We start from the raw sequence: 12,627 nt of genomic DNA on the forward strand, positions 1-12,627 counted from the left end.
TTAAATATATATGAAAAGTTTTACGCATTGATTTGGGGAATCAACTTGGATGGCTTGGATGGGATACAAAGGTTAACACACTGTCCATGCATTGCCATGCATAATTTATTATGCCACTCCCGATGCCTGTTAAAGGCAAATCAAAATGCACTTTATTGCACAACGAATGAAATGAAATGCAGCAAAATAATATGCCATTGCCGTCATTTTCTCGTCGATTGAAATGCAGAAACGAAATGGCTGGAAGAACTGTGGGTGGTCGGCTGTGGGTCGGCTGACCACTTTGGCTATTTGCATAATATTGATTCCTTTTGCCAGCCGAAGCCTCCAACCGTCGAACACGGGCCGTAACGTCATTTCGAGTGTTTCATGCCCACCCACGATGCCCGCGAGCCATGGCATCACATCAGCATCAGCATCCTTGACATGGACTATACAAATAAATTCTGGCCAACAAATTGGGTAAATGGATGCCGTTGCATCCCCCCAACCCAGCGAGCATATGAAAGTCATGAGCCCCCACAATCAGCGCCGCACTTGAGCTTCCGGGCTGGAAATTATGCAAATTGAGGCGCAGGCTGATGAACTCCCGCCTCAACCAGCTTCCAATAGAAAAACGCATTTGGCCGATGTTCGGTAATTAAGAGAGCCCGTTGGCCCGATGGCCAGTTGGCCTAGTCATTGAAGAACTGAACGATAAATGCTAAAATGAGAGCTGCCACGTTCAGAAGTTTCAGAGGAGGTGGAGGAGGAGCAGTGGGCCACTTCTAATGAGGTTTAGCTCTCGAACTGCCGGCAACCGGAATCGAGTGGGTTCGTCTTCGCACAGGTCACATATGGCAGCATGATCTTGCTGCACTGAGCCAACCTATCAGCCACCCACACCCACCCAGCCGTTTAGGTCTGCACAACTGGTGACATTTGCATGCGAAACTGACTCGTTACGTTATGAATACCAGAGTTTCGAAAAGGCCAACAGCAGGTCAGCTGGAAACTGCAGTGGGTCTCCTATTTACGGCCCAAATTAGCGGTCGAATGATGCACTTTGTGCCGTTTCCCTGGCTCTGACAAGCTCATTCCACTGACAGGGGAACCGAGCATGAGGCTCGCGGATATTAAGCCTTTGATTGATGGCCGCGAAATGTGGTAATAGTTTTCGCTGCAAATGCGGGGACGGGCCCAGGGGTCGTGCACAGTTTCAATTAGCCCGACACCCAATTGGGGGCGGGGTTGCCTTGTTTTTCACTGGTGTGGGTGTGGATGGGGTTAGGGACAGGGGTTGCCTGCACAAAGGCATCCACATAAAGTGGTTACAAGTATGCAGCAATTAGCATTTAACGAGCACCACATGCCAGCCACAAAGGCAGGACAAGGCAGTGTGTCCTCAGACACTGGGGGAGTCCTGTCGACATAATAATATACACACAACTACAAGTAGCACACCACCACCGGCACCAACACGGACATCAGCTGGGGGGAAAAGGACAAAGTCATCGACAAAATACATGGGGCCCCGAGCCCCAGTCTCCTGGGCAGAAAACTAGAAAACTCTTTTGTTGTCCCAGTCAACAATTTGAACCCCTTCCAGCCACGCCCATTGGCCAACGGCAACCAGCTGCCACCTCCAGGCTGTCTCCCACAAAAATCCTGATTACTTAACTAAATATGGCAGCTTATGGTGGGACACGGCCAGTGGCACTAAACTCTCTGATTTACACGATTTGCATACGCTCAGCCAGAGGCGGAACATTCGAGCGCAGTGCGAGGCTTTAATTAGCATTCGCGGGGCTTTATCAGCCGGCAGCTGTCCACCTGACCCCTCGAATATCCAATGAAGGCCAGGACAATGGCGGCTGACGGCTTAAAGTTTCATTAAAAACACAAAGGCGGCTTTTCTCTGGGCACCGAAGCTAGACCATACTTTTCAGTAAGCGGGAATTTCGTATATAGTGACCCAATTATACAAGTTTCAACGCCAGTCATGCTATTATCTTTAAAGAAATTAATGACTAAATGTTGCATGTAATCTAAGTGCTGCATTTTAAACTAGTCTTCCAAGAAACTTTTCGTTGGCCTTATTTAAAAGAGTTTTTGGTGGCACATAAGTCAAAAGCGCTTTACATTAGCTGTATTTATAATGCAAATCCATTACTCAATCTGTATCGAAGCAGCTATGTATACTAGTAAATTAGAAAGTGTAAAACACAAACACGGCTAATTAAGTTTTTCCTGCCCCGAAATAAAACTTTCATTTGTGACCCACTTGGAGCCCATTTCTTAGCCGAGTTCATTAGCATGTCGCGTCTTCAATAATAACTCAGGGCAAAGACAGGCCAAGGCCCTAGAATCTATAGTCTTATCAGTGTTCTCTTATCTGGGATACATAAATTAAAGACTTAGCGTCGGCAAAGTTTCTCGGGTTGTTGTTTCATGAGGAGAAGGAGGATGAGATGCAAACCTCCGGTGGAAGGTGGTGGGGCGCTAATTAAGACACGCAAAGTGCGGCTCTAAGACAAATGGTTCCATGGCACGTAAGCGGCGCGTCAATCTTGGCCAAGGGCTATGGGTCTTGGGCCATAGGTCGGGTGTCCCGATCCCCAAACGCCGCCCGCAGGCTCAGACATTTTCTCAGACTTTGGACATGTTTTGTTCTCGAAAAGTTTGCCAGCAAACTCCCCGACCGCCGATTTGACGCCTCGTAAAAAATGTCAATGAAGTGATTTATAAAAACAGCGCAGAGTAAATATGCTAGCCCGACCATTGTAATGCCCTGGTCATCGAGGGTCAGCGGCACATTAGCCAGTCTATAATCTTGGCTCGAGCATAATGTCTTCATTTTTTCCCCGATTTGGTTTTGCGTGCCCGGAGTTGCACATTACGTTTTAATGCCATATTTTATGCTGGCAGAATTTACATAAATTTATTGTGTTTGTGTGGGTACTAATCAAATCAAAAGAGTGACGGGCCTTCGCTTCTCTCCTTTCTCTGAATTCCTAAACAGACATGCAAACTTCTCCAGAGGTTTTGACTCAAGCAAAAGTCACTGTCTCCCTCCCACACCCATACACTTACATCAATACACCCTTGCCCTTAGCAGTCATGTGCAAAATAATAGAAATAAAAATGAAAAAATATAATAAATAGAATGTATCTGATAACATTTACATATGTAAAAAATCACTTCTAAATATATTATAGACTCCCAATTTTAATAACACATTTTCTTTAAAACATCCCACTACTATTATTTTGGGCATAGCTGTGTGTGCTTAGATGTGGTTAGAAAAATAGCAGGCCACATTGCGCATACGACGCGTTGCCTGTTGGCAAGGGGCCAACAAACCGAACAACAATGCAGTCTCAACAACAACAATGGCAACAACAATAACCATAACGAGAGTCCTGGCTCTGAGCGCTCCATTGTTGTCCTCCTTGGCTATATTGTATTTTTTCCTTCGCCCGAATAACGGAAGGCGTTCCAAGGAAGGCGCATGTATAATTAGAGCTATGAAGCATGTCCGGTGAAGTTTGGCATTTAAATGTGGCAACAACAACGGGCCAGCCAGCAGCAGCAGAGGTAGCCAAATCGCCATTTTGCCATTACGAACTTTGAAATTGGGCAGAGCCCCAAAGAGCCACCATTGTTGTTGGTGCCCAGATATATTTTATAATGCCACAAACATGCACGCCTCCCACATGCAAGTGTATGTGTGCTCTCCGTTTAGTTTACGTACTGCGCCTCTGCATGCAAACAGAACACGGAGTGCATGGAACAACCGGAGGATACCCCGTCCGGCCAGGAGAACCTAACCAAGCAAATCCCGGGCTTACCAAAGGAGTAGAGACGGCGGAGGGCGGGACAGGAACTCTGTGTGCAACTTTATCTTTTGATTTATACAATAATAAACACAAATGTGCACAAAAGTTCTTTGTACTTTGTTCTTTGCTCTAGCAAAGCGGCAGAATTCCGAAAGTTAAATCGGAAAATGTTTACATGAGCAGTTGACTCCTGCTAATTGGAAGTCCTGTCAAAAGCCACCTCTCTTTGGGGAGAGTCCTTCTCGTAGCATATTACAACAGCTTATTTCAGAGACTTACGGCCGCCCAAATACCGCCCTCCCTGTGGGTCAAAAGAGACCGTCTGTCCATTAAGAGGGATGCACCGAAAACATCACCGAAAACAGCAGCGACACGAAGGCGGATCGATTTTCAATTGTGCCCCACTGGAGTCGAGATTCGGGGGCAATTCAATGAATCGTAAGTGGCCTGGCCCTCCCACAGAAGTGTTCCCTAACCCATTAAATGCAAGCAACTGCAATCGAACACGCAACCCTTGGCGCAGTCACAAAACGTTAATGCAACTGAGCCGACGGAACACAGTGTTGCCAACTTTTTAAGACTCTTTAAAAACATCCTAAAAATTAAATATGTTTGAGCATTACATTCGAATTCAGTTGTATTTCTTTATAGTAAAGTTTGTTAATGAATAAAGTTTGTTTTTGGGTTAACTTTAATTTTCAATAACAATTTCAGATTATTAATTATTAAAGTAATTCGGTATTATAGATATTTGACCAGTAAATCTGGCAATTTTTGAGCATCTGGGATTGCCATCACTGTCCCCGAATGTTGGGAGTCAAGGCTCCATGTGCCATGCTCCATATTCCACGTAGGCCTCCGTGTGCCGGCGGCGGTGTCAATGTGGTGCACATTAAGCTTAACGCCGCTTAAACGCGAGCACCGCCGAAATGTCACTTTAAGGCGCTGCCTGTAATGGCCGCCAACTCAGTCTCATTCGCGTTCTCATTCTCAGTCGGTATTCAACGGAGGCGCCGCGTAATAATGTTAAATGTCAGGTGCATTGCAGCTGTCCCTGCCGCAATCGAAGTGGATGTGCAAGTGGAAGTGGAAATGGAAACGGTAGTCGAACCCGACCCGGAGTCGAAGCGCACCAGCAGGCACTAATTAAGTTGCCCGCCAGCCGCGTAACTGCCATAAAATATGCGCAGTGGGAATTCGAATTCGCATCCGGAGCCAGATCGCTTTGCCGGCCCAGGCCAGAACCCTGAATGCAGTTGCGATTGGAGTTGCAACGGCAGTCGTACGTAGTTTATGGCATCGGGCTAAGCGAAGTCGACGCGAGTCAAGAAGTTCTCCATTTGTTTTCAGGCTTAAATTTACACGGGGCATGCAACCAGAGAAGTGGCGTGGGAGGGGTCCTGCTGTGGGTCTAGCCCCATCAGTCGGAAGCGTAGGAGTCGTAGATAAATGTCTTACTCAGGCAGGAGCTGGCCAACCACTAACCGGCTTTAAGAAAATGAATCAAACAACCGTGTTGCTTGGTAAAAAATAATGTACATTTATTTACTTATATTAAAGATATAAATTACTAAGACTATCAGGAATGCAGGATCGTTGTTACAACTAATTTTCAGCAGGTGCTGGAGTCGTTACTTTGAGCTCCTCGATTGTGTCCGTTGTCATCTATCTGGGATTTCTGTTTAACCAGAGGGGGAGATCTTTGTTTTGGCCTCAGGAAGTAATCGAGACCACCAAAAGGCGCCTCAATTACTAAGTGCATCACATAAGCAAACAGCACGGCAAATCCAAAGGTGGACCAGAAGTTGAGCATCTAGAAAGATTATGGTCACAGTTTAAGGTATCAACTATTACCCCAAAATGAACACTTGAACACTTACAATGGTGTAGTTCGAGAAATATGAATTCGTTCGCATGCTTCTGATATTGATTTCCTGGAAGAACATGTGCCACATGTAAACGGAATAGGATAGTCTAGATAGCGGTTGCCAAAGCGGGGAGGAGAGGAAACTATTAGCCAGTCCTCCGTATCCATTCATGCAAGCAAAGATCACCCAGCAGAGGGCCATGCACCAGCCCACTCTAGTGAGAGTGTAGTAGGAAGCCTCCGCAAAGGTGGACAATTCTGGACCGGTCCACTTGGCGTAGGGGTAGAGGGCAAAGATCGAGGTGAAGATCATGGCCAGGCAAAGAACCCATCCTGACCACGCGACTACCTTGCTAAGCTGGAACTTCTTTCCCCTGTTCAAGTGTAGAATGTAGCCAAATAGAAATCCTGTCAGCCAAGGCGTAGCATGGGTATGTGTAGCAAAATACAAATCCTTCTGTGCATCCATTGAAAAATGCCTAGACAAATATAAATATTGTTTTCAAACTGGGTTACCAAAATAAAACCATGATCTATATACTTAAGCACCAAGGAGTACTTGTTGACCATTATGGTGGCGAAGAGACAGCCGGAAAGTAAAACGATTAGGACGAAAATGCCAGCAGCTGCTTTCTTTCCCCACTTGTAGAGCGCGATCAGCATGATCGGCGATATAATGAACAGCTGCATGTCCACCGACAGATACCAAGTATGACCAAGGCACTGAAGTCCAAAGATAAGATATTACTTTTTGATTGGGATTAGCACAAACCAGGACCTACCTTTTCTTCGGTGTAGTTATTCACGAAGAGCAAAGTCCAATACCAACCATTTTCGCAATCCACTTTTCCAGAGTACCCACTGCCAAATCGAGGTCCGTCAGCTACGATGGGCATGAGTTTTAAATACATCACAATGGCTATCGCCAAGAGGGGAACTATGCGGATCAAGCGATGTAGGTACATCAAAGGCACGTTCAGTTTACCTTTGGTTCTGTGAATTTAATCCAATCCAATATCATGGTGTGTCGAAATCATAGTAAAATTGTCGTCTTACCTATCCATCATACGCAACGGAATGAGCGCCACCAATAGACCGCCGAGGACGAAAAACGAATCCACGGAGAAAAAGCCGTGCAGAATAAAACTGGCATAGGGTGTCTCCTCCCACTAAACAAATTATTATTTTATTATTAAATGAAATTCAAATTAATTTAAGTTTATATATTCTTACCGATATGACATGGAAAATGTTGATATTTGAGGCAAGAGCTGCCATAACATATTGATGGCAGAAGACCACCCACATGAGCGACAAGCACCTGATTCCATGAAGGCAATCGATCACATTTGGACTAGAGTTGACCTCTACAATGCGAAAGAGAGCACGAGAATTGACCCTGGCCGAAAACACTTTTACAATGGTGGGAAGCTGGTCTGGAAAGTTTAATAAGCATTGTGAAATTTGAATCGGATCGATAAGATTTTGTTTACTCACCCTGATTCTTCCCCAGACAGTAGTCCCACAAGGTAAACAAAGCCACTAAAGAGCCCATTAACGATAAGATCACTCTGTGATCAGAAGCATTAGCCGAGAGCTGATTACAATGTCTGCGCACTTACATCATAAAAATGGTGAGTCCGTCCCATGGTACACTTTCACTAGTTTGACAACTGGATTCGCTGATACTCATGGCCGAGCTGGGAATACTGACGTTAAGCAGTTGTTTCGCCACCATACTCACAAACGTGTTCATCTGAGTTGCCGAGCAGGATGCCGGTAGGCAAGTGGCAGTCTTAAAACTCCCGATGATCGAGCCCTGGACTCCCAGAGCTTGGGTGGGAGACACTGAAAGAAAGCAGTACTTTCCTTGGATAGTTCTGCCCAGGCTGACTCCGTGATTGATTTTGAGGCACTCGTCGAAGTTTCCCAGGTCGAACATGTTTCCCGTAAGTAGACCAGATGGTATGGAACCCCAGGAATCGAGCACTGGCGTAATACAAATAATACGGCCATTAAATGAGGACTCGGTTTCGGTTCAAAGTTCACTTACTTTTCAGTGCCCAGTACTGGCCACTTTGAAGTCCAGTCATAAGCGCAGTCAAATCACTTAGACACAGCATGTCCTCCTGACTTGGCACTCGGGAGTCCAGGGTGCTTATTTCCTTAACATCAAAATCCTTTACTTGACCAACAAAATTAAGGGCAAGTCCTCTGAGTTGCCTGACGCGTTGGAAATCTAACAGGACATCCTCGTCAGCCACGCGTCCGGCACTGATGACGGCAAGCCCGCAAAGGAAAATTACTCCGACTATGTTAGCCATGCTGACTTAACTCTTACTAATGGTTTCTCAGCGAACTTGGAACCCCTTTTATATGCGAATTAAAAAGAGATAAGCACCGTCTACAAACACCATCAGTGACATTAGTCATTTCTTAATAAGTTCAATGGAAAACGCCTGATAAGCCAATCTTTGCAGGTAACTTTAATCAATTCTTTTAAAAGATAGTATCAATAGATACTTGGTAAGATTAAGCAAACGAAATCTCTATTATTTGAAACAACCTTATCGTGCACGTGACAATAGCTTTTATGCACCTTTGAATAAATGTTAGGCAGGCGGATTAAAGAGTCACATGGTTTTCGGAATTTGAATTAATAAAGATATTTATTGCTGATTTTATTGAGACTTTTCAGTGAGTTGGTCAGCACATGATTTAGTACCTTCCAGTTCTCTTTGGTTACTTGAGTCAACATCATGTACATGGCCTTCGCCCACTCGGTCTGAGTCCGTCATCGGCTTAATCTCCACTGGTGATTTCTTTTTTGGGCGTAAAAAGAGGTCAAGTCCACCAATAGGCGCCTCAATAAGCAAGTACAGGAGATAGGAAAAAAGCACAGTGAATCCAATGGTTGACCAGAAATTAAGCATCTGAAAAATGATAATGGGATCGAAATAATTCTTATCAGTGTGAAAATACCTGTTGACTTACCACTTGGTAATTGGAGAAGTACGTATTTGTTCTACAAATTCGTTTGTTTATTTCCTGGATGAAACTGTGCCATATATAGATGGAATATGATAATTTGGAAATAGGTTGCCACAGGGGAGAGGAGAGAAAAGTGTTGGCCATCCCGCCGTGTCCTTGCATGCAGGCGAAGACCACCCAACCAACTGCCAAGGGCCAGCCCACACGGGTAAGGGTGTAATAAGATGACACTTCTAGGGTGGTCATTAGCCAAGGCTTTCCCGACTCAAGTTTTGGATACAGTGCGAAGTGAGCCACGGAGCCGCGTGAGTATGGGTGTAGAAATACGTTTTCTTTTGCAAGGAAAAGTCAAGGCTGTGAAATATAATATAATAATATAATAATATATATATGGTAATCAAGTTTTTCAGTTTTCGGACAAAACTATGTTTTGTTATCTTACCTCTCTATAGAATAGTGGTTAACCATCATGGTGGCAAACAGACATCCAGATAGCAGAACTATTAGAACGGCGATAGCAGCAGCAGCCTTCTTGCCCCATTTATAAAGAGCAAATAGCAGGATAGGAGATATGAGGAAGAGCTGCATCTCCACCGCCAAGTACCAGGTATGATCTAGGCACTAAAATATTCCGGTTTGGGATCATAGACGTCATCAAATAACTATATATTAAACATCAGTTTTCACTTACCATATCATTTGCGAAATTAACAACGAAGAGCAAGGTCATGTACCAAGTTTTTGCACATGATGCTTTCTTACTATATCCGCCCTTGAAAAGTGGCCCATCCCCCAACACACCTGTAAGTTGCGTGTAGACCAGAATAGACATGGCCAGAATAGGAAAAATGCGGATGAAACGACGTATATACATTCTTGGAACATTCATTCTGCCTTTGTTTCTGAAAGGGTATGCAAATTCTTAATTAAATTTTTCTTTCCAGGAGATAAGTTAAGAACGTACTTTTCCATTGTTCCCAGTGCATTTAATGAAACCAAGAAACCTCCGATAAAGAAAAATGAATCGACTGAAAAATTTCCCTCCAGAAAAAACATTGTGAAAGGCGTTTGTAGCCACTAGAAAAATAAGATCAATTAAATATTAAAAAAATATGAAATATTCATTTGAAAAAATGAAATTTTACTTACCGAAAGGAAACTAAATCGATTAATGTTTGGCGCAGAAAATACGTTATCATACTGATGAATCCAAACCACCCAGAAAAGGGACATACACCGAATTCCGTGAAGGCATTCAATTACATTCGGGTTTGATTGGTTTACCACAATGCGGAAAAGCGAACGAGAGTTGGCTCTGGCTGAAAACAACTTGACAGCCGTGTGAAGTTGATCTGTGATGTAAGGATACGTTAATGTATTATTTTATGCTAAAGATGTAGTACTATAAACACTCACTTACCCTGACTCTTGACCAAAAAGTAATCGTACAACGTAGCTATAGCCACGATTACGCCCATCACTGACAGTATGACTCTGTAATCAGAATTGATTAGAAGGCACATCAATTAAATTTCCAACATTCTTACATTGTTAAAATCGTTAGTCCATTCCAGGGCTCGCGTTCGGCTGTTTGGCAAGAATCATCACTGATACTCATGGCTGTACTGGGCATATTCACATTTAGTATCTTTTTTAAAATTGTACCCACAAACTTGTTCATGTGAGTGGCCGAACAGGAAGCCGGAAAGCATGTAGCCGTTTTCATTTTCAATATTCCGGCTAATGAACTCTGAACTCCCAGTATTTTCGCGGGTGAAACGTCTAAAAAGCAGTATTTTCCACGTATGCCGTCCTTCTTGATATTGATGCACTCGTCGAAATTTCCCAAGTCATACACGTTTCCCGTGAAAATACCAGATGGTATGCCTCCCCATGCGTCAATCACTGAATGTAAATCACAAATGATCTTCTTTCCAATCTCTTATTATGAACTGTTAACTTACTTTTGATTGCCCAATATTGTCCACCTTGAAGAGCCGAGACAAGCTTAGTTAAGTCTTTGACGCACAGAAGATCCGCCTCTGTGGGCAATCGCGAGTCAAACAGGCTCAATTCATTTAGCGTTACATTTTGAAAGTAATCTGCAAACTCAATACCCAACGGCTTGAGCTTCCTCAGACGCTGGTATTCTTCCAGGACACTTCTGTCCTCAGACTGTATGGCGCCGATGAGCACAAGCGCACCAAGCAAAATGAAACTGAGAATTTTAACCATGCTAACTGAATCGCTATTAATGGTCTCTGTCCAAATCGTGAGGCTTTATATACAAGCGATAAGTATTGAATGCGATAAGGTCAAGGTTGACTTTTTAAGTGGAGACTCGAATATTACTACCCTGTTACCTTTGAAAACACGTACAGCAGTATTTAGTTCACATGGTCCCAATCTTATTCTTACGTTATGTTCATAGACACATTATGTGTCTTCCTGATTATACTGCCTTTGATTTAACTTAGAATAGGTTCATGGTATATAAAGTTTGGATGCATCTGGCAACTGCTGGGTATAACTATTGTCGCCAGGTTAAACATGTAAAACGATTAAGCCGTATTTTATTTAGAATTCGTTCAAAAAAGATTTCACCGAATGGTGTGCAACAGGATATCAGTCCTATAATCTCATTTTTTGAGGAAACCAGGCTGTAACGATTTGAACAGATCTTTTAATATACCCGATAAGCGTTAAGTAAATGGGTATACCATATTTGATCCTAGGAAAGGAATGTATCAGGTGGAAGGAAGCGTTTCGTAACTTTTGAAGTATAGATATTCCTGATCAAGAGCATAAGCCAATGCAATCTGCCAATGTCCGTCTGACCGTAAGTATGAACGCCTTCATCTGAGGAACTATAAATCCAGAAAGTAGAGATTAAGTATACTGAGACATAGAAGCAGCCGTTTGTTTCCCGTAGTTGCCATTCCCACCAAAACTGACACGCCCAGAAGCCACCCACGCCACGCCTTTACTTTTAAAAATGTGTTGATATTTTCCTTGATTAATATTGTTGATATTTTTCTTGTTATTCTTTAACTTGGATCACCCTCCACTTAAACGCCCACATACCGATTAAAACTGCCACATACACTAAATAGTAAAATAGCTATGTATTATCAGAATTTCTTAGCAGCGGAAGTACCCTTAAATAGATGATTTAGTGACCTAACCTAAATACTGATTTATATTATATTCATTATTACTGGTGTTTAAGCCATAATGACTCCGCAAAAGACTTACTTCGTTTCTCAGGATTTTATTTATGGCCTCTTTATAATTTCAACAGAAATTTATTCAAGTGAGTGATTAGACTAAAAATGGTTATCGATTAGGTACTTTTTCATTGAGTTCGACAGAAAGCTGTAATCAGTTTGTATCGTTGAAAATAGAGGAACTGTAACTATTTTTATCAATTTATTGAAATATTGTTATTACACCCAGCAAGGAGGCATAACATATAATAAATTGGTAAGGTAAAAGGCACGCACAGCTGTCAAAGTATTCCAATAGGAAGAATTATTAAGTACAAGTACCACTTACGGTCTTGCTAAAAAAAATTGCCAAGGTGTGTACCGTTTAATAGATACGAAAATCGCTGATAACACGTAATCTATGACATTAACAGTTGTCCAAGTGACGAACAGGTGGCCAATTTGACACCCCAATAGAACGTAAACAATGATTTCTAGTAGCTTAGACATTTATGTGCTAGGGAAATGCCATTGGCTATATTGGTTTTTATAGGCTCTTCAAATTTAAAAGAAATTTATTTAGAAATCATATTTAACGATTCTTAAATAAAGCCGATGATAAGCTTTTGGTTCAGATGCCCGCACCATTAGAAGAAATTTTGGGAGACATCTAGACGGTTGTTATGACCAATCAATTAAACTGCTGGGTAGCAGGAATAATTACCGCAGAATGGCATTATTTGT

At 42.8% G+C, this 12,627-nt stretch overlaps 1 protein-coding gene and 1 pseudogene across 1 annotated transcript; both read right to left on the minus strand.

Moving 5' to 3' along the window:
- Positions 1-5,335: 5,335 nt before the first annotated feature.
- On the minus strand, positions 5,336-8,026 carry LOC6607590 (nose resistant to fluoxetine protein 6). Its single transcript, XM_002032323.2, has 9 exons — positions 7,740-8,026; positions 7,309-7,675; positions 7,184-7,257; positions 6,920-7,122; positions 6,743-6,855; positions 6,469-6,679; positions 6,228-6,409; positions 5,700-6,165; positions 5,336-5,632 (listed from the first exon to the last, which is right to left on the minus strand). Exons 1-9 carry the CDS (start codon positions 8,008-8,010, stop codon positions 5,432-5,434), a joined length of 2,088 nt encoding a protein of 695 aa, XP_002032359.1. The 5' UTR covers positions 8,011-8,026; the 3' UTR covers positions 5,336-5,431.
- Positions 8,027-8,327: 301 nt separating this feature from the next.
- Positions 8,328-10,912, minus strand: LOC6607591 (annotated as a pseudogene).
- Between the last annotated feature and the right edge of the window lie 1,715 nt (positions 10,913-12,627).

Source organism: Drosophila sechellia, chromosome 3R (assembly GCF_004382195.2).
Source record: "Drosophila sechellia strain sech25 chromosome 3R, ASM438219v1, whole genome shotgun sequence".
NCBI lineage: Eukaryota > Metazoa > Arthropoda > Insecta > Diptera > Drosophilidae > Drosophila > Drosophila sechellia.

Excerpts from the sequence above, each read along its gene's own strand:
- LOC6607590 (XM_002032323.2), bottom strand. The coding sequence starts at position 8,010 with ATGGCTAACATAGTCGGAGTAATTTTCCTTTGCGGGCTTGCCGTCATC. Across the intron at positions 6,166-6,227 it reads AAGTACTCCTTGGTGCTTAA|GCATTTTTCAATGGATGCAC; the intron begins GTATATAGATCA and ends ATATTTGTCTAG. Across the intron at positions 5,633-5,699 it reads ATTTCTCGAACTACACCATT|ATGCTCAACTTCTGGTCCAC; the intron begins GTAAGTGTTCAA and ends TAATCTTTCTAG.